The following is a 24,686-nucleotide window of genomic DNA, read 5'->3' as shown; positions in this document are numbered from 1 at the left end:
TCAAGATGAACATGTGGAAAGCATGATCAAGCTTTATAAATTCTCCTACAGCTAGTTCTACTGTGAAGTGGCTATGGCGGTAATGGTGGTTGTGCGGAAAAATATATCCGGGTCTTCACCTATAACATTGTTCAAGAATTGCCGCTGCAGTTGTATCGGAACACCCTGAATAGTAATCCCGAATATCAAGACCAAGTACTTTGTTACTACAATACCTATCGACTGTATCACCACCCATAAATCTCACGCGACCAATCCAGCCCAGTCCAAACCATAATCACAATGCGAATCCCACCATACCAACGACAATTCCAAACCGAACCAACCCCGCATACGGAACAGCCTCTGCAGGTTATAGGTACAGTCGCAACTTTCAAGTTTCAAAATACGCGCCGACACCACTGACGGTACGTATCTGTATGCATCTGTACGCTGCAACTCTGCACCCTCCCACCTGCACCTGCACCTGCAAGCTCGATCGCTGTACTCCGTACGTACCGCAGATCCCACTGGCAGGGCCCGGTGACCTGGGCATATCTCCCATTGGCTCGTTCCGCGATACCGGATCTGATTTGAATCTGATCAATCGAAGGGGAGAGTTACACAGCAGGCAGGAGATTTGCGTGGCGCAGGCGGACAGGTCAGGTCAGGCCAGGAGAATTACTCCGCGCTGGCGGCTGGGCAAGGCGAGGCAAGGCAACTTGTGTAACGTGAGGTTTCTGTTCCGTGTTTCTCATTCTTGGGTGTTGGATAGGGGTTTGAGTTTCATTTTGGGTTTGGGTTTGGATTTGAGGCTTGGGTGTCAGGGGGGCATGTAGCGTTGGGATTTGCTGGGTGGGACGGGTGGGATTCGAGAAAGCCCGCGGTTGTGAGTGTGCTGTCAATTTGTGTGCTGACTACCATTGCAGGTTGGTGTAGCACAGGATGAGGGGGGTTTGATTGGGTGGCTTGATATAATGATGTTGTTCCTGATGGCTTGCATATGTGTTTGGGGTGCTTGGTTGCGGTGTGGATGGACAGGAGGCAACTAGGTACTTGGTTCTTTATTGCTTCTGTCGTATGGTGGTTTAGCTTTGTAGAGTGGGGGATGAATCCGTAACCGCGTTTCGTCATCATCTAGAGAAAGTAGGGCCAACAAGTCGTGTTAATAGTTGACGGTATGAGTGACTAGATGGGCTCTGGGCCTATCGACTAGGCTACGGAGTATACGGTGAGATATGTAGTATGATGTACACAAACCTCAGGAACATATACACGGCATCCTCATTATATTCAACCTATATACCGAAGGGCAGTCTATCAGCAAATCTATCAACCAAAATTAACATGTAAGTCCCATATCAGACCTCAGTCCAGATTCACACCCCCCTCCCTCCCCCCCAAATACCCCCAGGTATCAATACAAGCATCCCTCAACCCCAACTCGGTCTGCCACCCCAACTCCACCCTCGCCCTCTCACTCCTCGCAACACAAACCCCGACATCTCCCTCCCGCCGCCCAACAACCCTAACCGGGATCTCCCTCTCCCAAACCTCCTCCAACGCCCTCACAACCTCCAGCACCGAATGCCCCGTCCCAGTCCCCAGGTTATACGTCCGGAACCCCTCCCCACCCAGACCCAATTTCCCCTGCGCAGCAGAAAGAGCAGCCGTATGCCCGCGGGCCAGATCAGTAACATGAATAAAATCCCTAACAGCACTCCCATCACTCGTCTCCCAATCAGCCCCATAAACAAGCAACTCACGCCTCTGCCCCGTGAGAACCCTCAACGCAGCCGGAAAAAGATTCGACGCTGCACTCCTCGGATCCTCGCCCAGCAGCCCGGAGCTATCACATCCAATCGGGTTGAAATACCGCAGGGCCATCACCCTCCACTCTGGATCTGATTTACATAGATCAGATAGTATAGCTTCCGCAAAGAACTTCGTCCGTCCGTAGGGGTTCGTGATACCCGTGCATCCCTGCGTAGAGGTTATTGTTGCGGCGGAGGTGGTGTCGAAGTAGGATTCGGGTTCGTGGACGCATGCTTCCTCGCGGAGGGGCGAGGTTGTGGATGTCGACTCGGAGAGGGTGCCGTAGACGGCGGCGGAGGAGGAGAAGATGAATGTCTTTATGTTCTGGGTGTCGAGGAGGGCGAGGAGGTCGATTAGCCCGTGGATGTTGTTGCGGTAGTATTTTAATGGCTGGTGGATGCTTTCGGGGACTTGTTTGTAGGCGGCGAAGTGGATGACGCCGGTGATATTGGATTTCAAGGGCGAGGATGGAGATGGAGATGTATCGGCTGGTGTTGGTGGTGGTGGTGGTGGTGTAGAGTGCTTCGCGAGTAGACGAGACATGGCGGCCATGTCGCGGTAGTCTGCGCAGCAGAGCTCGGCTTTGGGGCATTTTGTGTCGGATTGCGAGAAGTGGAGTTTTGCGGCGAGGAGGATCCGGTTGAAGACGTCTTCGTAGCTGTTGCTTAGGTTGTCGACGATGATGATGTTGTAGCCGGCTTTGAGGAGCTCGAGGGAGGTGTGGCTGCCGATGAACCCGAGCCCGCCGGTGACAAGGATGTACTCCTCTTCGATGTCAGTATCTCTCTGCGAACGGCCGATATGGTCAAGTATATCGTCTATTTCTGTTGCTGGTGTGCCAGGGCCGGAATCGAATATCGGCGACGCAGTGCCGGGAGAGTTCCATGCTGATGCTGAAGCTGGGGAGGAGGACATGGCTGCAGTCACTCAACGCAATCTCACCTTACCACGGATCGGGACTCCGTAGGCTCAAACTACATGGAGGGGGTAGTAACAGTAACAGCACAACTGCAGTACCGTCTGCCCGGGGGTTCAATCCCTTATCCGGCCAGACAAAGGTGGATACAAGGCAGCGCTGGGTCTGGTCTGGTACCACCGCGGCCCTGATTACGCGCTCTTACAACTGTACGCAAAGGCAGTCAGATTAGATCGGTGTCGCACATTTGTGATTATTCTTAGTTCGTGGTCTCGTTCTTGGTTCAGAACTTCCTTGGTAGCTTCCCTGTCACCTCGCGGCGGTACCGAACCGGTTCTGGCATGACATGGCCACGACAGGCAGAAATCCCACTGTATGTCTCACCTCTTATCGTCATCGCTGGCACTATGTCGAGTCAGAGTCGCGATCGAGAGACAGGATGCAATCAACACGATTCAGCTCGCCTCAGCCCCGTGTGTGGTGCAGGGCTCTAGATTCGATGGCATCAATGCCGGATCAAGATAGGGCTTGTGTTGTGATGCGCGCTACGACAATCTCGGCAGTTCAGCATTGATAGGGTGTCCGAGGCTAAGTTTTAGATTCTGGCAGAGTCAAAGAGTTCAAAGACTGATTGTGAATGAACTTTCGAGCCTAAAATAGAGAGCGCCACTAGCGGCTTTCTTTGCAACTGATTGCAGGGGTGCTGGCTAGTGCGGCGCAGATTGACGTGATGTGATGCTCTAGCCTCTAGTCTATTCATTGATAATCACACTCCAAGCCGATAGTCAATCTATTCTCTACCGGATCCGGGCTCGGGCTTGGTGTCGTCTTGCGAGTTGCCGGAAGGTGCTTTGTCTTCGCCTATTGTTTCCTTTGTCCTCAGTGGCGCGCAGGATTACTCTGTTCCCTGGTTCGATTCCGGAGTAGGCTTCGCAATTGCTGATTACCATGAGGTGAGACGCTTGTTTGTCGGAGCTGGGTCCTGGGTTGCGGTTGCCTTCGTTTCCTTCGCGCTGAAAGTATACGGTATTGCTCATCCACAAGGTTCTTTGCTCACCGGGTTACTCACTACTACTCGCTGTAATTCTGGCATGATCGGTCTGACTCTGACGCTGACTCTTGGAGCCCGAACCAAGACAGGTCCAAGATCCGATCTATTCGACAGCTGGCGCCGGCCAAGGTCTAAAGCTGTGACACAAGAGCTCCCAAGGTCTTGTCTGCTCCAAAAATTGGCTCGAATACGAGGCGCTGTGTTGGAATGCTCGGTGGTTGGTGAGGACCTGGAGAGCCAACCCTATGCGGAAGTACCTTTATTCAGAATATCAAAGACCCGCGATAGCCAGCGTTCGCCCTCCGTTCCTGAGGAAAAAGAAAATCTAGACGTTCTGATCGGCAAAAGAAAGCTATAGAGGCTCGGTCGGAGGCTCCAAGCTAAATCGAAGGGAGTGATAGCCTCCAGCCCAATACGAGCGCCACGTGTACAAGACCTTTAGTTACGGTATATGCGATACTGCTGCTGTTTCGTAATTCGTACATTGGTCAGAGAAAGCCACAAAAGCCACCAGCTATGCTCCCATTCATGCACGCCGTTTTGGCGTGCTTTCCCGCCCGTCAATTCCTGTTCCAACTTCCTCTGCAGTTTGCTACGGAATCGTTTTCCCAGCCTACAATCCTACGCCAGCAACGCCTCCATGAATCCCCCCCAGCTCGCCCCAAAACTCTCATAGAAATCCTCCTCCACCTCTGTGACAAAAATATACGCCGAGCGCTCGCGTAATTCCTGCACCAGCTCATGCACCTCGTCCTCCGGAACCCCACTAATCATGTACCCGGCCTGCGACCGGTCAAACGGATGCAGCGCCAGCCAGCGCTGCACCTCCTCCGATCGGAACCGGCTGTAGGGTTCCTCGCAGACGAAGGACAGGTCTGCGCTTTTGGCCAGCGACCGTGCAGGTGCGGTTCCTGGGTTGTGGACGACCTATGTAGTTTTTTTTTCTTTATCAATATAAATCTGTACGGGAGAGATACTTCAGATGAGAGGGAAAAGAAAAAAGAAAAAGACATACAAATCTCCCCTCCAAAACGCCCTCGACCGATTTAATATACTCCGTCAGCTCCGCCAGATACGCTTCCCTTTCCTCGGAATGATGATTCGGCGTCTCGTCGACGAAAATCCCGCGCACGCCGAGGCCCGTCGTCTCGTAGCTCTCGGACCACCCGGCATAGCGCGCGACTTCAGCTTTGGATTCCTCTAGTGGTCGCCGGCACCAGTCGACCCGGATGTAGCCGACGGTGTAGACGTTGCGGTAGGAGTTTAGCCGGGGCACCTCGCGGGAGTAGTTTGCGTCGGGGAGGGGGGTGTCGCCGGGGCCGCTGTTGGGGTTGACGATGACGAGGAAGTCCAGGGTGGGATTGGTTTCGATTCTAGGTATTTTCCACTTGCAATTAGTTTTGCGAGATTTCTTTTTTTTTTTTTTGCTTTTTGTTGCCGGTTTAGCGTCCGCTAGGGTGGTTAGTGCACTTACGCTGCATACAACGGCGCCCAGGTCTCGGGGGTTAGGGGGTAGATGTACAAGGGTACGACGACGGTTGCTTTGGGGGGCATGGTGAATGGATATGTTTCTTTTGTTCCTCGGCCAATAGGTGAATGGGATTGGGGAATCGAGTAATGCGGCAGCTTGTTTCGTGCAATGGAGGTAGCAGATTTATAACGAGAGGTGTATCACAAACGACAGAGAGAGCAGGCACTGGCAGGCAACTAAAACAGACTAAAGACCAGACTAGCCGGGAATACCCTGGCCAGAACGAGCCACTGACAGAGCTCCCGATAAGGTACGAAACCATAAATAAAATGCGGTCCATGCAGCCGACGAAGCTAGCCAATCTGCTACTCCAAAACCGCCCACGCTTCTGCACCAGCGATCCACTGAATGCGCCTGGATTCTTGGTCTTCTTGTTCCAATGATAAGTCCACCGTTCCAAGTCTGCTTCCAAGTGCTGATGTCTCACAACCTGGCCTGCCAACACACTGCGTCCCCACTGCCGTCACTGCGGTCGCTGCCGTTGCAAATCATGTCGGCACCACGTCGCAAAACTGTTCCAGGTGTGAGTCAAAATACTCGTAGTAACTGTCTGTCCGGGTGGTGAGATAGAGGTAAGCCGCGCGGTGGCTGATGTCATGAACAAAGTGCTCCAGGCTGCTGTTGCTCATTGTCGGCACGGAGTGGAAGATGTACGCCCAGGTGTCGCGATCCGCATCCTTCTGCGCCTTTAATTCGGCCTCTTGACTGTTTCGGTAGTGGTCGTAGGCCTGCTCGAAGACGACAGTCACATCGGTGTTGGGGACGGCGAGTCGCGCATCAGGGATGGTGCCTGGGTTGTGGATGACCTGTCAATTGTTAGTTGAAAAGCCGTCCAGTCCCACCGCGCGAGTCAATCCGTGGATTTGAAAGCGATGGATCGCCGGAATGCAGAATTAAAGTCCGCTCGGCTCCGCTCGAAATCAGATCAGGGAGTGAATCGCTCCATCGGACCACAGGTGCGCGAAGGAACGATCTGCTCCACCCAGTCTCGACTCTCTTGCTTTTTTTTCGCTCACTTACCATGCGGTCTTCTTGGAGCCCCGTCGCGTTCTTCACTGCCAAGTTGATGCGATTCAAATAGTCCGCCGTCGCCTCGGCATACTGATGTGGCGATTCGTCGAAGAAAATCCCAGCCATCGCAAGGTCCGCCGACTGCGAGTGCCAGTCGGAGTATCTCGCAACATCAGCCAGGACCTCAGAGACGTTGCGCCTGGCGTAGTCGGTGCGCACGTATCCAACCTTCTGCACGTTGGAATAGCTGTCGAGCTGCCGGATGGCGAGCTGATACGCCTCGTCCGGGGTTTCGGACGAACCAGGCCCGCTTTGTGGGTTCACAATCACCACAAATTTGAGCTCTGGGTGCGTCTGGATTCTGCGATGTGTCAGTCTCGAGTAGTCAAACTGTCGGTGTCGCGGAAATGTAAACTCTGAACATGAACATGAACATACGCGTCGTACAATGGCCCCCAGGTGCTGTTCGTTTCGGGGTAGATGTAGAGTGGGAACATCACGCTGGAGGGCTCGCCTCCATCGTCGCCGCGCTTGGGAAGGATTATGGCCAGCGGAATGACAATTACTAGAATGACCACTATAGCCACGGCAACTCCAATCGCAACCCACCAGCGGCGGCGCAGCTGGCACTTGCGGTGCAACGCGGGGCTGCTGCCCTCGCGGGTGCGCTTAAGGGACTCCATCTGGTCGTACAGTTCGCGCAAGAGAGCGGAGGAAAGGGAAGAATCAAGGAAGAATAGCAAGCGCGACGAGATTGGGTGTTGAAATGGGTAATATAGCGGATTGTTGAGAGAGCTCTAGGCAAGGATGCAGATGACCTGGAGAAACAGGAGACAGGTCCGGAGCGATCGAAAAAACAGGCGTATCACAAAAATACGCAGGATTCTTTGCTGAGTCTACTGCACTGTCTTGTATTTGGCTTTAGCGCCGCTTGGAACCTGGACAGTCACAGTCGAGTACTAGAGTGCGAGGCGAGGCCGAGCTTGACAATGGAGCCCGAAGAGAACAGCAGCCCACCGGCCGACAAAGACGGCTCTTATCGGTCAGCCCTAATGTGAGAATGGCGTTTCTTCGAGCCGAGTTGAATTCATTGAGTCCAGCCAAGTGAGACTTGCATTCAGCCCCTTCGTTGAGTGAGCTATTTCTGGACGTACTCTCTTTTGAGAGAGTGATATGGCAGAGACACCGCCGTGGCTGTCTCCATCACGGCCCATTGGGCGCTTTGCAACTCGTACAATCCCTGGCCCAACTGACACATCCGGTGTAAGTTTGGTTCCTGTTTTTCCTCTGTTTCTTTCTCCAGGCACTGAGGCTCCAGCAGCGGATCCCTCTGTTGGCGCTCTGGGCTGGTTGGTATCTACATAACCCACCCTTTCCCGCTGCGCTTACAGACCGGCATTTCACTCGCTCTTTCTTCCGGACCCTGTTTTTCTTGTTTGTTTAGTCTCTCGTTTCATCGCTGGTCTCGCCGTCAAGATGGCCGAGTACCTGGGTTTGCAGGCGACGGGATGGGATCGCATGACGGAGACATGGTGGCAGAGAGTAAGCCCCTTTTGTTGTGTTGTTTTGGGAATTTACTGATCTGGATAGACGATTGCTGCATGTCTGCTGGCGACAATTGTACTTGGCGGGGTGTACCTTCTGTACCTCATTGGGAGGAAGCTGTACCAACATTGGCGGGTAGGTACCTCCTTTACACAGCATAAATAGCAAACTGACCTGGTTCCAGACACGACATGAACTGTCCGAGGTCCCTTCAGGTGTTGCGGGATACATCGACCGGCTAAAGAAAGAGACTGCAGCTATTCATACATCGTCGTCGTCAGTTCCAGAGCCCAAGTCCTTTGGTGTATATATTGGCAGCTTCGCCAATCCCCCTACCGCAGATCAAGCTCGCCTACTGTCCCAATGGGATACACTCGTCTTAGACCCCTTGCAGCATGGTGTGCTCGATGCACTTGCCCGCGGCACAACTGCGACTCACATTCTCGCCCGGCTCAATCTTCGCCAACTCGTGGAGTCGGACCAAGAGCCTCATAAAGATGAGGTTATCGGCGCCATTCGCGTACTCACGGCGACCCTCGTCCGGTACCTGAGGCGTCCCGGCGACGCGGAGTCGCGGTTCAACGGTGTGCTGCTGGCGGATTCTCACCATTACCTTCAACCGGTCGTCTTCAACGGAGTCGTCCGCTTCATCAACCACCTCGGCCTTAATGTCTGGCTCGAGGTTGGTCCACCAGACTACCTATCTGAGCGAACATGTCGCGAAATCGACATGACGCGCATCCGCGGAGTGGTCTATCGCAACGGTACGATCCTGTCCAACGGCGACCGGCGCAACTACTTTCAGATGGAAAAGATGCGCACAGTGATGAAGGTCGTCGCCGCCCAGAAGCCGATTGGTGAATCGACTCTGGCCATGTGGGATACTATTGACGATGACGTTGAGCTCGAACATCATGTTCTGCATCGGAGCTACAAATGGTGCAACTACAACAGTGCCATGAGCTGGATCGGTCCTCAGGCTGCATTGACAGACGCGACCATTGCCGCTGCTGAGACTGTTGTCCATGAGCCAATCGGAGCTTTGATGTGGATGAAGGATGAGGACACCCTTGCAGCGCATGATCTCTGGAGGAAGAATGAAAAGGTCGCCCAAGCGTCAGTCGGACACGAAGGGCTATTTGAGTCTTTGGAATATTTCATCCCTAATCTCGACAAGAAGCTCGCCCTGAAACCTCCAGTTCCCAAGCCCGCGACCGACCGACAGGTATATGTTATTGACGAGTTACAATGGCCATCGCTAAATGAACCTCTGATGGTCAATCCCTTCTCTTACTCCCCCGATGGTCACGACTACACTGGACTTGGATGCTTCCAGCTCGGTCTGGATTGCACGGTCAAGGATATCGAAGATCTTCTTCAAGGCCAGCGCCATGTTCGCAATCTCAACCTGCTCGACCCGATCAAACCCGCTGAACTGAAGCGTATCGCAAAGGAGCTCTACGCCTTGTACGATTCCAAGGTTGAGGGAGCCCTGGCTGCTCGGGAACTGTACGACCTGCTCGTGACTTGCGATGGAAGTGATGACGATCGTCTGCGCATCTATTCTGGTCTTCACTCTGGTTTCCGTACGCGTCTCGAGGCTCAAGTTTGGGGTATGTACCAACAGGACCCTGGTCTGGGAATACTCAACATCTACCTCTCTGGAAAGACAGAGAAGGAGCGCGCAGGTGCCATTCTTCACACATACATGTCGAGCAGAGGCTACAGTCGATACCGGTGTCTCATGACGGAGGTGGCACTGGCTGAGGCGAACGGCACTCTCTCTGGCGAATGGCAATTACCGACACGAATTGTGAGCGACATCGAGGGACTCACTCCAACTGAGGCTATGCTTTGGTTACGGCGTCTGTCGCTCACGCTGTCTCAAGACTGCGCAGACCTCACAGCCAAGGTCCGCAGCTGCTGCGAGCACTTCTTGATGGAAATCCCAACTCTCGCTCAGCAGCGGGCGCTCAGCTCAAGCGAGTACCTGAGTGGTAGGGTTTCCGCAGAGAAAGTTGTTGCAGCCCGCCTCGCTTGGTATCGGGAACAAGGCTGCTGGGCACCAGATGCAGCCGCTGCGATTGCTCTCTTCCACGAAGTCGACTCGCGTCTCCCTCAGATCCTCATGGCTTCCGATGCCCACACCCTTGGGCAGCTCGCTACCGTCATTCAAGGAATTCTCCAGGCCGATTGCATCGATGCAAGTGCCGACATGTTTGCTCTCGCTGTTTTCTGCGCCGTCCGCCGACTGTCCCTGAACGAGATCTACCTGGAAGTTCTCGACCGGAACCCTCTTCCCAATGGCCATACCGTGCAGGCTGCCTGCTTCGCAGAGATGTATGCCGTCGGCGCCCGCTGCGACCTGTTCTTCGACATGACCCCGAAAGTACTGGGCAAGATCATCTCTGCTCGCTATCGCGCATACTACGATGTCCACCAGCCAACTCGTCGCCCGGAGGTCTTCACTGAGCTGCCCACTGCCTACGCCTCCATGGACATGGACCTGGATCCCAAAGGTGATGAGCGGCCGATTCCGGTTTACTACCGCATTACCTTCCTTGGTATCTTTGCCCTGCCGGCCTTGATCGATATCATCATGTTGACTACAGTTGGTCGCGGATTGTATCTCACCACCTTCATGAGCAACACCGATAAAACCCTAGCTACCACCGCTCTCATGGTTGCTCTTCTGGTTTGCGGTGGCTTCGGTAGTTGGATCAGTTCAGGCGGAAGTTACTACCTCTATGCGATGGCTTTTCCTGCGATGAGCATGTTCGTCATGACCCGCTTTATCGCCGGTCTGGCGGTCGCGCTTGTTGGCGGCTTGATAGCTATGATTGTTCTCGGGTGCATCAAAGGATTTGCTGCTGGTGTTTTGTTCTTCCTCTACTTCTTCTTCTTGTCGGCTTATCTCATGCTCCTTTCCGTGTTGGCCATCTACCAGCTGCCTGGCTTCCATTTCCAATCTGTGAGTCGCTAATGCGTTTATCGTCTGTGAAAGTGTTGCTAATGATCTCCAGGGCCGTACTGTTATCATGTCCTGCATCCCTATTCTTTTCATCGCACCAATTGTCACTCTATGGGTGGGCCACGATTCGGTGATCTATCTCTGCCTCCTCGGTCTGTTCTTGCTCTCCCTTCTCCTCGGTGCCAGACGCGTCATTGCACAATGGAACACCTGGTATTTAAATATCCCCCGTGTTACCGATGGCGAGGTCGTCGACTGGTACATGCAAGTGAACGTATCCGAAAGAGCGGATGTCAAGGATATTTCTTCCTCCACGGTGCCCCGTACTGCTCTTATCGCGGCGGTCCAAAAGGAACGGAGCCGGTCCTTCTGGTCGAAGCCCACCAGCGACGAGTTCGTTCGCAAGTTGGCGGAGGGTTACTCGGCGACAATGTTCTTGCTCGTCTGGTACTGCAGGTATTCTCGCACCAAGATCCCGCTTCCTTATAGCCCGACGTGGAATCTGCAGTTGAAGGCTGCCGTTGACACTATGGGAGACATGCAAAAGGGGCTGAACATGCACAGCGCGTTCCTTCACTGGCGCCATACCGGGGCGGATGTGTGGTGTGGCATTCTCTACTTCATCATCGCCCTCATGGACAAGTGGACTGCGCTCTTTACCGGAGAATCGCTGGTCGGTCTGTCTACTGCCTCCAGCTCTGAGTACCGTCTGGCTGTTGGTTTTGGTTTGGCTTACTACCTTGCTGGTGCGCTTATTCTCGACGCTGTATCCCAGCCTCTATGGACATCCGTGACCCAACGCACTACCGAGGCTGTCTCCTCGCTTGACAAGCTGCGCGAGGTCTTGTCTCACAACTCGGGCGATAGAAAGGCACTGTACTGGACGAATGTCACGAAGTTCTTCTTCCTGCATATTTGGGGTACTGCTGTCACGCTGGCTTTGATGTGGGCTTTTGAAGGCTCCCAGCGCGCGACGATTATGTATCTGGCGTACATTGGAGCGTACAGTGGACTCCTGTTCTACCAGTACAACCGTATCTTCACCGGTCCCCAGGCGGCCAAGTGTCTCGCCCTGGGCTCGGTTGTCGGTTTCATTATTGGCATAGTTATGCGCGAGGTCATTCCCTCGTTTACCTGGAGCAGTGTCATCTGTCTTGGTTCTGGTACTTGGACAGCAGCTATCTACTCGCTCTGGCTGTCGGATATTGGTCTTCCCACGTTCAAGCGCAAGTATGAGTTTAAGAAACCCACCGAGAAATTGACAACCCCTCCGCCATCGTATACCAGCAGCTCCTTGGAACCCTACCTGGATCTATCCCCGACTACCTTGGCTCAGACATTCGACAACCTCAACGCTCTCCACGGTGACCTCCGCCACAGACTCGATCCGGCCACACATCCCGGTATTGAGGTCAAGGAACTGATCCTCTCCAACTCCGCCGCGCAGAAATCCGTCCTCGTGCAGGCTGCTTTCCCCGAGTCAGAAGAGCTTCTCCGCAGTGTTGTTCGTCTGTGGACATCTGGTCAAACAATCATCGAGTTTGTGTCCGCCGAGCATCTCCTCCAAACCGAGCAGAGGGTTCGCGCGGTCAGCCGTCTTACCGGGGAGCAACTGCATATCTTCATTGTCATCGGACCTGGCCTCGTCGGACAAGACTGGACTACCAACATTCGTCGCAACTGCAGAGCCATTGCTGAAGCCGTGGTGCAGGCGACCGCAGAAGCCAAACTGGGCTACACGCGCGATCAATCCATGATGGCTGAGCTTCTGGTTGGTGATCATCGCGATGACTACGATCTTGCTGTTCCGGAGGGAATCAAGTATCAGCTTGAGCGATCCCCTGCCGAGTGCGCCCGTGTCGCCAATCATGGCAAGCGAACATTCCTCCGCCATCTGCTGCTGGGCATTGATTGTGACTTGGAGTGGGATAATCTCCCTGCGTCTGCTCGCTCGTTTCTCCTCCGTCGCTGCTCCGGAAAGCCCGGTCGCGTTACTAGCGACGAGCTCTCCTGGCTCCAGGGGCGCGTTGGCGCAGAGGATCTCCAAGGCGTTGGAGCCTATGTCGCCCGGTACAATCTTGGTGTCGCCATGTCCTTGACAGTCAATTACTATGCCCAGCGCTGGATGGAGCACGAGGAGTACCCCGACTACCCTGTCTTCATGGACACAACCTTTGAGAAGCCAATTAATAGTCTACTGCCACCGCCGATTGGAGCAAACCTCAAGTTTGTTGACGCTCTGTCGCTGTCGTTGTCCCGCATCCACCACAGCGCGAAGATGTGCCTGAAGTTCCTGGTCATCTGTCTTGTCGCTGATCCCCAGTACCAGAGAGAACTGGAGTACATGCTCCGTGGTCAACCTCTTATCTTTTTATGGCCGATCACGATACTCCTCAACGGCATCTGGTCGTTCTGCAAGCTTCTTCAGCGGATTCTCATTCCCTTTGTTCTCCTCCACGGTCGCGAGAAGATTCAGGAGGTTTACAAGAGCACGAAGGGCTGGAAGACGATACTTGAGAAAGACAGGGTCATCATCGAGAGTCTGGAGGGTCTCACCACCTGCTTTACCCGCGCTCAAGCTGAAGGGACTACTCTGCTCTACCAGTACTCTGGCAACCACACGCATGAACCAAGGGATCAGAAGCAGCTCCTCGCCATCAACACCTACACCGACAAGCTCGTTCTCCGCCGTCACGAGGAATACAAAGGCGGGAAGCTCCTGAATGATTATTCTTACGAGTATGCTGAGACTGGCAACACCAAAGCGCGCCAACTCCCCATCCAGAGGCAGTGCACAGCTGGTGAGCTCGAAGGGCAGGTCGTGCAGTACAACGACAGTGGTTATATCGTGTCTGGTTCAGCCATGCAGGGAGTCAACCCTATGGAGTTTAAGTATCGCTTCCGAAAGAACGCCAAATTTGATGACGAGCTGCTCCGTGCTGAGTACACCTTCCCTCATATCCAGATCAAGGTTGCCTGGTGCATGCCGCCGCCGAACCGCCCCGAGCGCGAGGACAAGTGGATTCCCTACCCTCGTGTCAGTCAGGCTACTTTCATCCAGGGCGCTGATACTCACCATGCCAAATGGACCTACGACCACAAGTTCCACCCGATCATTGCGACTACTCTTAATGGTGTTGAGGTGCCTACCCCTGCCATGATCGACGAGGATTGGTTCCATGTGCTGGAGAAACCAACCAAGAGCAGTTTCCTGCACGACAATCCCCTCTACTTCTTCCGCTCCATCAAGACAAACTTCGTCACTCGCATGCTTGGATTGAATGTTCAGACCCGGCCCATCCCCACCTCCCGTGCCCGAACACATCTGTGGAAGTCATGGAAGGGGAGTAAGGACTTTGATGCCGTTACCACCACCTGGCTTGATGAGCTCCTCCTGCGCTCCGACCGTGTCCTTCGTCCATACTGGCGTAACCGTGACTTTGGCCGCCTCGACGCTGCTGGTGATTATCTCGACGGTCAGGTTGACACGATTCTGGCACGGGTCGACATCGACCCCGACATCAGCTCATGGACTCCCATGGCCTTCAAGATCAGTGATCTGTACAGTTACGGAATGGGTGGTGACGCGCGCATCAACACACGAACGCTCTCCACGCAACTCCAGGACACCGACACCCAGCTCCACGTTCTCGCCATGGACACCGCGACCTGGCCAAACGAGCCTGGTGGTGTCTCGGCTTGCCGTCGTGACATGGTCAACGACCTCAAGGGTATCCGCTGGCACATCCTCTCCGAGAATGCCAACGATTATGGTGTTCCCAAGTTCCAGATTGAGCGGAATGTCCAGTCCTTGACCGTTCTTCCGCAATGGGGGTTGGATTTCTTGAACCCGACGCACGGTGTTTTCCAGAATACCCTGGACTCGGCTGTCGTCGAGAGATCGCAGGATACGCGCAAGGAGGATATCAAGAAGCACTTTATTCCTATCCTTACCAAACTCGTTCGATGCGCCCGGACGACTAATCTTAAGCGACACCATATCGAGGAGGCTACCAATGCGCTGGTTGATTTGAATACGTACTTTGAGTCTGGTCGCAGTTGGAATGATGTCTGGATGAGTGATACTGTCAAGAACGCCTGGCGCGAGCTCTGGTTGAGCGACGATGTCGACGACACCACTCCTGTTTCCAAATGGTGGAATGCCGAACACCCTTCGTTGCAGCAGCTCGACACTGCTCTGGATATGTGGCATCGCTGTAAGTTTTTTTTCTTCTGAAGTACCAACAATACTGACCATCTAGATCTCTTCATCTTCTCGATCCCCGTCCCCGAGCGCATTCCGGATGTCTTCCAGGTCTCTCACCACTTCACCGGTGCTACCTATGGTGTCCTCTGCAAGGCGAAGCGCAAGTGCGCTCTCCATGTGTGGGATCACTGCGTCAGTTTCCGCGAGATGACCACTTTCTTGTCTGCCGCCGTGTCCTTCGACTCGTCCTTTGTGAATACCAGCTTGATCTCGCTCGGCCATTTGGCTTGCGTTCTGATCGAGCACCATGCCGACGTCGTCCTTCCCTGTGCCGAGTACTTCAACCCCGGCTGGGAAATCGAGCTGGGTACCGCCGAAGGAGCTCTCCAGCACCGTCGCGCCTTTGCCCGCAAGATCGACCCGGTCGTCAACGGCATCACCAACATGGAGAGGTACAAGCCGATCGAGAAGATCAAGACCGAGACGCCGACCGTGGTCATGTTATCGCATATTCGGTATGTCCCCTCCAATGTATTCCTGAGAGCCAACCTAACTGTAGCAGTTACGTCAAAGACATCAAGACAGCCATCATGGCAACCGACCTCATTGTCAACAAGTGGGGATTCCGCGACTACCGCCTGCACATCTACGGCGACATGGAGCGTGCCCCAGCCTACGCATCCGAGTGCCAGGAAGTCATCGCCTCCAAGGGTCTACGCGAGCATGTCGTTCTCAAGGGTCTAGGCAACCCCTCCGTCGTCCTTCAAGACGCCGTAAGTCAAATTCCACCCATGATACCCAACCTTAACTAACAAACCCCAGTGGCTCTTCATGAACTCCTCCACCTCCGAAGGCCTCCCCCTCGCCATGGGCGAAGCCGCCCTAACCGGCGCCCCCGTCGTCTGCACCGACGTCGGCGCCTCCTTCTGTGTCGTCACCGACCGCGCAACCGGCAAACGCTTCAGCGAAGTCGTCGCCCCCAACGACTACGACTCCCTCGCGCGCGCCCAAATCCGCGTCATGGCGCTCCTCGGCCAATGGGCCCCCTTCGCCGAAGACGCCGAAGGCGAAACCGCCCCAACCCTCGAATTCCACCCAACCCCCGAGCAAATCAAGGCTATTTCGCAGCGCATGTACGCGAAGGTCGAGCAGCGGCGCGCTCTCGGCATGCTGGGCCGCGCAAACGTGCAGAATAGTTTCTCCTCGGACCGGTATCTGCGCGAGCACGAGCAGTTGCTGTGGCTGGGGAAGTATCAGAGCCAGAGCTATATTGCGCGTAGTGCGGTATCGAGTAGTAACTCGAGTGGGGTGTTTCATAAGGAGAAGGCGGGGATTCAGAGGTTGTATATTGGGAATTTGCCGTCGACGCCGGACTCGATTTATCAGCCTGTTCCGGCGAGTGCGTGGCGTGCTTGGAGGGATTCGAGGCATGCTTCTTCGTCGGGGACACAGACGCCTGTGCCGGTTTGAGAGGGGTTTTGTTGGTCTTCTTCTGGAGTATTTGGAGCGTGTTTTTCTCCTTGATTGTTTTTTTTTTCCAAATTTATTTCTTTTGTTGGTTTCGTGAATGGGGTGGTGGGTATATACCTAATGTTTAAGCCTAAGCTCTAGTTAGTATATCTTCGTATTATAGAATTTGTAATGTTTATACAGAAACAGAATACAGGATACATATTCGCGATTTTTATTCCATTCAATCAACTTACTTCACTCATCCCTATCACTGCCTTTCTCACCTTCTGTCCTTTGGCAAAGCGCTAGCCTCGCTTGTTTCACCCTGTCTACCATAGTCCGGTCCCATTTTATGCGCCGCCCTTTGCCCAACTCTGATGGATCGCATCAGATCCAGCAGCATTTCGTCCCAATACCCAAGATAAGAGCACCCCCGACCCAGAGAAAAAAAAATAGAAGAATATAGGGTTCCCCCCCCCCCAGCCCCGGAATGTAGGTCCAGAATTTCAAACTGAGCCAAAGGGGGTCGATTATTTTCATCCCCAGGTGATTGATGGTAGGTAAGGTTTGATCTAGCAGGTAAAGACCACTCACTGTCTGCCTACCTACCTTGGCTCCTAGGTTGCGTTGTGTATGAATTGTGTATTGTGCTCTCAAAGAGAGAGATAGACCTTTGCCTATGATCTTGATGGCTTTCGGTTGGCTGACTCTCACGAATCAAGCTAAGCCGCGTGAGGTTTCATCATCTCCTTTCGCTTCAGGCAATCTTTTTGGTCTGGCCGTGAGTCAGTTCTAGCTAGGTGCGGATTTAGTTAGGTTCACATCGGGCTGATGGGGTGAGATGGCTGTATCTGAAATGGGTGATTGGTCAGTCGTAGATAGACTGGTTGCTACGGACGGTTGTAAATCTTGCTGTTTCGTGTATACATACGTGAGACTATCTAGTGAGTCCTGGTGTTTGATTCTATTTTTATTATGTTGTTTGCTGGTCTATATCGGGGTCTCAGCGGTGTATCTTGTGTGCTTCTAGCCCAAGAATGGACGACTTGTTGGTTCGATTGGAAAGTGTCCGTGTTAAATAGAGACAGAGGTACACTATATAGCAGGGGTAGTGGGGAGTAGCATGTGGTATTCATGCAGGTAAGCTTACAAAGGCGACTGACAGAGTATGCAACATGTTTATATTACAAGTTGTTCAGTACTGAATCATAGGCTAGCAATGATGTAACGACCATTTCCGTCAATCCATATATATGTAGCAGCTGCATGTTACCTTGGTTTATGGCTTTCAGCGCCTCCCGAACTGGGCCGAGGCTTCGAGGGAGACTCTAACCCTCTGACTCTAACTCTGACTTTCGTCGGAGTATAACAACGACGCCTCGAGTCATCCATCAGAGGTGAGACGGCCAAGGCGTATTGTTTGCTACGGAGATTCAAATCTCGCCGTTTCGTCTGGATCTGCTGACCACATGGGCAGAGATGTCGGTGAGGCATGAGGATGCAGTGTACCGAAAGTAAGAGTAAACTTCGGGATTACCATCCGGGCCAGCAGGGTGCTCGGCGGTAAGCACCAATTGGGATCTATTCTGCATCTTTCTGACCCGGGGGATGTAGAAACATGTCCGGGCACCACTCGGTTCTAGGGTTATGGGTGTCTGGTTACAGCTGATGTAGCGTGAGCAGGTCTTGGAGGCTGGATCTGCTCATTCGCGCTCGGACGCCTGCCCAAGCCATATCTCCAGCTTTTCACAACCACAAAGGGGTTGATAGATTTTTCTGTTAGCCGCCGGAGGATGGGATGTCGGCGCGATAGTTAAGGTTTCCGAAACACGGCCGTGAAAATGAGCCGATGGCTTGAGGAGGGTAGAGTTCACCAGAATACAGCGTCGGTTCGCCTGCGCTGAGCACGGCCTTCACGTGGCGCGGCGTGTCGTACTGTCAGGTGCCCTAACGCCAGGGTAGCACAGCAGCTGAACTCGAGAAAGAAACTACTATCAGGTTGGCCGATTCGACACCGCATGTAGGACAGCAGTTTAAGATCCGTGCTGCCAAGGTGTTTGCTCAAACGGAGCTGAAGGCCGAGCTACCGATGCACGAGTAAGTTCTCTCCAAGAGACCTGTCAAGAGTCAGCGTGAAGAAATGAACTGACCGGGTTACCCCGGGTTTTACCCCAGGTTGGCCTGTTTGGAGCCCCGAGTACCCGTTAGTACTAACTAGATAAGAAGACCAAGGACCGCGGGGTTTAATTTCTTCATCCTCATTGCTCTCCGCCGCGCAGTCGAAAATCTCTTCAAAACATGGCAGCTACACTTCCGCCTAAAACATGGGAGCCCGGCTTCAGCCGGCCCACGGGTACGAACTCGTGGGAGGATGAGCGGAACTATGAAACCGAATCCGGAGAGAAGGCTCACTATACTGTTCCCAATTACACGGAACCTCCCACGTCGACGGTTGGGAATGCTATGGGCCTGACGCACCTCCGGACGTGGCCAAGCATATACAATGGCACGGCTTCTTCGATGCCGCCATGGTTTGAACCAAAGAAGGAAGTAGACGTGATGATCTGCGGTGGTGAGTACCTGGCCAAGATTGCACCTGTTATGTCTTCACTGACCGTGGTTAACTAGCTGGTCCATTTGGTCTTCAACTTGGAATGTCCCTCATTCGCCAAGGCGTCAGCTTTCGGATTATAGGTGTGTTGTGATCAGCCCTTCGGTAAAATGTAATAGTCAATGACAGCCTAAAGACAAAGCAAGTGAGCCGTGTCTCGCAGGGCGAGCAGACGCAATTCACCCGCGGGCGCTGGAGCTCCTTCACTCATGGGGCGTCGCGTACGAAGCCACCGAGGAAGGCCCACACCTCAATTCCACCGCTATCTTTCGGAACGGGGTGAAGCTATTCCACAGTGACCAGCCGACTGGCGATTCGAGGTATAAAGGAGCGCATATCATTACACAGGGACAGCTTGAGCGCATCTATATCCGTGATCTGTTGCGGCACCGGACGCTTGTCGAGAGAGAGACGCTCGTTGACCGTTTTGAGGTCTTGAATGACGGCGGAGCCTCGAGTCACCCGGTCCGCGCTACTCTGAGGAATATTGCGACCGGCAAGGAGGAGATAGTCCGGGCAAAGTACCTGGTCGGGGCTGATGGCGCGGCAAGTAGTATTCGGGAGCAGATGAAGATTGAGTTTGATGGGTTGGCCACGGATATATACTGGGCGATCATCGATTGTCGATTTAAGACGGATTATCCGCATATGTATGCGCTTAGGTGAGATATCATCGTTCGCCCTGTAGGCATGAGGTGGTGCTAATCAAGGTGTAGCATGATCATCAGTGCTGAACATGGCGGAAGCATTGTCATTCCCCGTGAGGATGGTTTCACTCGGTGAGTACAATGCCTTTGTCTCGGGAAAGAGCTAATGGTTGTAGCTTCTACGTCCAAGTCAATGGTGAAATGGCTCGAAGGCTGCATCAGAAACGGCAGGACAGGCGCAACGCATCCGCTGTGGGTGAGACTCGGATCGACGACCACGGAATATCCCCCGATGAGGCGCTTGATCAATTAAGGAAAATCATCGCGCCATACACGATCGACTTCGCCGGCCCGATCAGTTGGTACTCAGTCTGGAAAGTCAACGAGCGCGTTGCGCGACAATTCTCATCACCCGACCTCCGTGTGCACCTTGGAGGAGACGCAGCTCATGTGCACAGTGTCTTGGGTGGCTTCGGCTTCAACTCGTCAGTCTACGACGCCGGCAATTTGGGATGGAAGCTAGGCTGGTGTGTCAAGAACAAAGCGACACCAGAAACCCTTCTCCCCACGTACGACTCAGAGCGTCGTCTGTCTGCCAACCGGGTCATTCGCTGCTCAGGCGCTTACCTCCGCTTCGTCTGCAATTCTAACGCTCCCTTGGCTTCACTGCGGGGACTGCATGACAGCCTCGAGACCCATGACGAAGTCCTACCCAAGCTTGACGGCACTACAGAGGCAGACCTGCAGTTCGTTTCAACCTTTTACCGGCGCCACGCGAACTTCATCCTCGGTGTTGAATGGCCGATCGTACAGTCTGCAATCTGCCCACCAGATTCCGTCGAGCAACGACCCGTGTCAATCCGCAATGGTGCTCGCGCTCCAAATCCGCGTGTATGTTTCGGAGACGACGCCACGGCATATCTACACGACAAATTGGTCGGTGTCTCGAGATTCCACCTCGTTATCTTCGCATCCGACCTACAAGGCCCCGTACGTGAACGGCTGGTAACATTTTCCCAAAAGGCTTTCAAACCAGATGGCTTCTTCAGGCGATACGGCGGCAGGGACGCCTTCAACATTGTCCTCGTGATCAAGGCGATTCCCTTCGAGGCTGAAGGGCTGCTTGAAGGGGATGGCCTGAAGGCGCTTCGTGAACATGCAACGGTTGTCTTCGACGATAGGGTCCCCGACGACGACGCCCATTACTGGTACAGCGTTAATCACGCTCGTGGGGCAGTCGTTGCCGTTCGGCCGGATCTTGCGGTTGGTCTGAGCGTGTGGCCAGAAGATGTCGAGACGTTTGAGGCGTACTTTGGTGGGTTCTTGGTACGACAGAGGCTTTCGAGGGTGCAGGCTAGGAAGAACCCTGTGGATGTTGTCACTCGCGAGGTACATGGTGGGGAAGAGAATGTTCAGGAGGCCGCTGGTGCTGGGCGTCCAAGAAGGTCGATACGTTCGTGGTTCAACAATATGTTGGCTGTCTAATGAGGGATTGGTAGTTGTTTGGTGGTGTTTTGATACCAGTCGCAGAGAATGAAATCATTGTGTTCTACCTCTCTTTGTATTTCAAGGGTACATGACATCCTAGGGTGTTTGAACGCTGTCGCACCAACTTCGTATTGGGTGTTCGAACTGACGCGGTGCGGCGTCCAGCCGTACACAGTGAGAGGAGCTTGGATAGGTGCAACAAGGTCATACCATGCGGCCTGGCGAAGAGGTCCATGCCCTCGGCGAGATTCCCTCGAGCGAGAAGTTGTTGTAGAGGGTGCGCCCCCCAGCCACAAGGACCAACTTCCCGGGGCTGGAAGCTACAAGCATGCGCATGTCTGAACTTTCGGTAGAGTTTGAAGCGGAAGACGGGCTGGCAAGGTGCTTTTCTAACACTGCAAATAGCTAACAGCGCCTCTCTGCAGGTGGCAAGCAGTGACGCGGACATGTCCGAACTTTTCGAAGCTGCTTCCCACAATCAGCTTAATTCTATTTTTATTTACAAGTGAGATATGCATAGATGAGCTAGTCGTCCCGTTTCCTTTTCCTGGTCTAGATTCGAACCCCCGCATGGTCGTAAAGGAGACCAATGAAAAGGTGATACATTTGCACTGCAGACGAAGAGATTTCTTAATATAGTCCTATGGTATATTCGTGGACGGGCTAAAGGCATGTCGTGAATCATACATCATAAATTCCGAGAACACAACAGAACGCCAACCGGGGTAACGGTTTCATGATCCTAGTCGTCTGTTTTGATAACGGCCGATATAGAGAACTTCGTGACGGCCTCGAATATGGCCCCCAACTTGTCCGTTGCGCAGATGGCTTTGATACACACCCGGCGCTGGGATGTGTCGGATTTCAATTCGTCGACTGAGCTGGTATCGGACAAGGATGCCGGTGAAAACGCTGGTGTTGTGGCAGAGGACAATAATGTTGTTGGCGGGAGTGCCGTGGAGTATACCAACTCATCGATGGTCATGGCAGGTGGGAATATACAGCTGATCGGTGTGTCTTCACTGTCAAAGGAGTCTACGAGGATTAGCTGTACGATTTACATGTTTGGAGCTTGGGTACTTACCAATTTGTGGGACTGGGTAGGGGTTTTGTTGAAGATCGTATCGCATAGAATGGTCGTAGAGAGGAGATTGGGCGTTTAAAGGCAGCCACGCGTTGTCTTCGGCCGTGACCATCGCAGTTCCCTTCGGTGTAGAGGAGGAAGATATCCTTCCTGTTGCGTTGGAAGCGAGTAGCTCCTGCCACGGGACAACTTGGGCTGGGCTGGCTGCTGCTTCACTTTTCAATCGCCTTTGCAGAATGTGGTACCGATTCTTCGCTGCCAGACTGGTTCGTCCAGGAAAGTACATCGAAACAATCTGCTGCCAATAGTGGCCGTGCTTGTTGACGTTCTGGATCAGAAGCTCATCCTAAGCACGTTAAACATCGTCCATGGTCAAGGCTGCTTCAGATTCCTACCTCCTGCTGGGTCCACGGGCTGTGATCGATGCTCGGATCGATTGCATGGCTCCATCGTTTCGAGCACTGATCAGGCAGTCTCGTCCCAACGACTGATGCCACCACTGCCCACTTTGTTCCATGTCTGTCAATCGCCCTGCGCAGTCGGTCGTCCTCCGCTTCAGTCCACGGCCCTTTCTTCACTTTCGCCGCTGCCGTTCCATACCAACGCTTTCGGCAGTCTTTGTTGGTCCGTCCAGGGAGAAATGCTGCGACGTCGTGCCAACTGATATTGTCACCCTCTGACTGTACTGCAGTCGGTCAGTACGGTCTCGATTTGCGTACCCAAAGACAACATACCTCGTCTGACCTCTCTTTTCAGAATCACATCTTCCTCAGCGGTCCAGTTGCGTCGTGGGCGCATCATCATGACGGGTATGTCCTGGTGATTTTGGTTCATCATGGCAGAACTTTCTCTGTTTTTGTAGTCGTTCTCACTCTAACTCCTTGCGCGACGATTCGGTCCGTAACAGAATTCGTTACGAGGCCTGACATTGTACACGCATCGCAGCAGAAGTTGTCTTATACCTCAGGACCACAGCCAAGTTGAGAATGATCGATTAGCTTGGCTCGGGAGAGTTCACCGGGTGGTGTCTTGTCCTTCAGATCTGCCAGTGGCGTGGAATGTCATCGACGACGAAATAAGACAGCAGGCCATTCTCGCCCTGGACCCCTGTCCCTGCTCCGCACGGCAATCTCTAGTCGATCGCCGTCGGCATCCTGGTTTTATGATCCACCTGTGCAACGGGATTTTCAGTTCAGATAGGCAACAAGTAGACCGGGATATGGGCGGGGATCCAACTAAACCCCTGCATTCCTGCTCGCTTCGTTTTCCCCTGCCAGTCGGGTGCAAGACCAACTACTTTGCTTACCCTTGACCTTGGCCAAGGTACTAAATGATATTCATCTTCTCATCGAGATCCACCGCTTGCTTGATTTTCTTCAACGGCAACGGCGCCTACCGGAGCCTGGCAGGAGAGCTGTTTGACCCCCACGCCCAACAACAATAGCCCCTAATTCGAAGCAGCCATTCGGCCACAATGTTATCTCACTATTTTGGCCCCCATAAAACTACCGGCGTTCGTGCAGATACCGCTGCACGCAGACCCATGTGGTAGACTCCCTCCGATCAGAATGCGTATGACCAAGATATCTGCAATCGACACGCGAGGCCAGTCGAGATGCGAATGCTCGGTTAGATTGGCTGAGAGCAGAAACTGCCAAGGCAGCTGAGATCAACATAAATCCCGAGAACTGCATGCAAGTAAGCCGCCATGCCAATCTTCGCTCTTGGAAGCGCCCGCTACCACCTGCACTAACATTCCGGCTCCGCTCCGTCTCTCGATTGCAATCGCCTGTGGCGCTCCCGAGACGGAGGAGATCTCGCTTTGTGGGAGCTGTCATTGGCCTACCAGGTTTTGGATATATGCCTAAGGAGCGAGGCCTGATGGTTCGAGAAAAAGATAGGCAGATGGATAATCGAGGGTTAACGCATGTACTCCGATCCCAACTCCACCAGGCCACTCGTCACATCTCGTAGAATTATCTGCATTGCTTCATTGCACACCCGCCCGGCGCAGGGTACAGCAAGATCCGGCTAAGTGCTTACTCTAACTCTACACTAGAGCCAAGTACTGGAATCACGTAATAGCTCAGATCTGCAGCCTCGCCAGATCTTCCCTGCCAATACCACCCAATGGTAATACCTTGGACACTGGTCAAGACTCGTCACTGAGTGGGTGTCTCACCTCTTGAGCGCCTTCACGTCACCGCCACGGCTAGAACAACTGCTATCACGAGCGTTGTGGATCGTGCTGAAGAAGGCGCTCGAGAGGCTGGAAAAAGCAAGCATTGGCGGGGCTAAAGGACAATCCTTTCTCTTTTACTGGGGTTGTTTCATCGCCCCTCCCTCCAGCTCCAGTCTCCTTTGCCTCTCCTGTTCGT

At 53.5% G+C, this 24,686-nt stretch overlaps 5 protein-coding genes across 5 annotated transcripts; 2 read left to right on the top strand and 3 right to left on the bottom strand.

The window, feature by feature from the left end:
- Positions 1-1,347: 1,347 nt before the first annotated feature.
- Positions 1,348-2,883, bottom strand: BJY04DRAFT_225841 (NAD-dependent epimerase/dehydratase family protein; the record flags this gene model as incomplete). The annotated part of the gene is made up of 1 exon (XM_073718281.1): positions 1,348-2,883. Exon 1 carries the CDS (start codon positions 2,707-2,709, stop codon positions 1,348-1,350), a length of 1,362 nt encoding a protein of 453 aa, XP_073564409.1. The 5' UTR covers positions 2,710-2,883.
- Positions 2,884-4,382: 1,499 nt separating this feature from the next.
- Positions 4,383-6,986, bottom strand: BJY04DRAFT_211972 (spherulation-specific family 4 protein; the record flags this gene model as incomplete). Its single annotated transcript, XM_073714476.1, has 5 exons — positions 4,383-4,688; positions 4,777-5,134; positions 5,806-6,098; positions 6,313-6,664; positions 6,742-6,986. 5 exons carry the CDS (start codon positions 6,984-6,986, stop codon positions 4,383-4,385), a joined length of 1,554 nt encoding a protein of 517 aa, XP_073564408.1.
- A 691-nt stretch (positions 6,987-7,677) lies between these two features.
- On the top strand, positions 7,678-16,700 carry BJY04DRAFT_11897 (glycosyltransferase family 4 protein). Its single transcript, XM_073708295.1, has 7 exons — positions 7,678-7,845; positions 7,894-7,983; positions 8,033-10,819; positions 10,872-15,036; positions 15,082-15,541; positions 15,589-15,799; positions 15,849-16,700. The coding sequence occupies exons 1-7, from the start codon at positions 7,780-7,782 to the stop codon at positions 16,494-16,496; spliced, it is 8,427 nt and encodes a 2,808-aa protein (XP_073564407.1). The 5' UTR covers positions 7,678-7,779; the 3' UTR covers positions 16,497-16,700.
- A 2,076-nt stretch (positions 16,701-18,776) lies between these two features.
- On the top strand, positions 18,777-21,250 carry BJY04DRAFT_225839 (FAD binding domain-containing protein; the record flags this gene model as incomplete). The annotated part of the gene is made up of 5 exons (XM_073718280.1): positions 18,777-19,050; positions 19,107-19,172; positions 19,226-19,751; positions 19,806-19,868; positions 19,913-21,250. 5 exons carry the CDS (start codon positions 18,777-18,779, stop codon positions 21,219-21,221), a joined length of 2,238 nt encoding a protein of 745 aa, XP_073564406.1. The 3' UTR covers positions 21,222-21,250.
- Positions 21,251-21,966: 716 nt separating this feature from the next.
- BJY04DRAFT_224876 (uncharacterized protein) lies at positions 21,967-23,142 on the bottom strand (the record flags this gene model as incomplete). The annotated part of the gene is made up of 4 exons (XM_073718079.1): positions 21,967-22,259; positions 22,309-22,654; positions 22,704-22,993; positions 23,043-23,142. The coding sequence occupies 4 exons, from the start codon at positions 23,140-23,142 to the stop codon at positions 21,967-21,969; spliced, it is 1,029 nt and encodes a 342-aa protein (XP_073564405.1).
- Between the last annotated feature and the right edge of the window lie 1,544 nt (positions 23,143-24,686).

Source organism: Aspergillus karnatakaensis, assembly GCF_047715665.1.
Source record: "Aspergillus karnatakaensis strain CBS 102800 unplaced genomic scaffold BJY04scaffold_103, whole genome shotgun sequence".
NCBI classification, from domain to species: Eukaryota; Fungi; Ascomycota; class Eurotiomycetes; order Eurotiales; family Aspergillaceae; genus Aspergillus; species Aspergillus karnatakaensis.
This window is presented reverse-complemented; position numbering and strand designations above follow the sequence as displayed.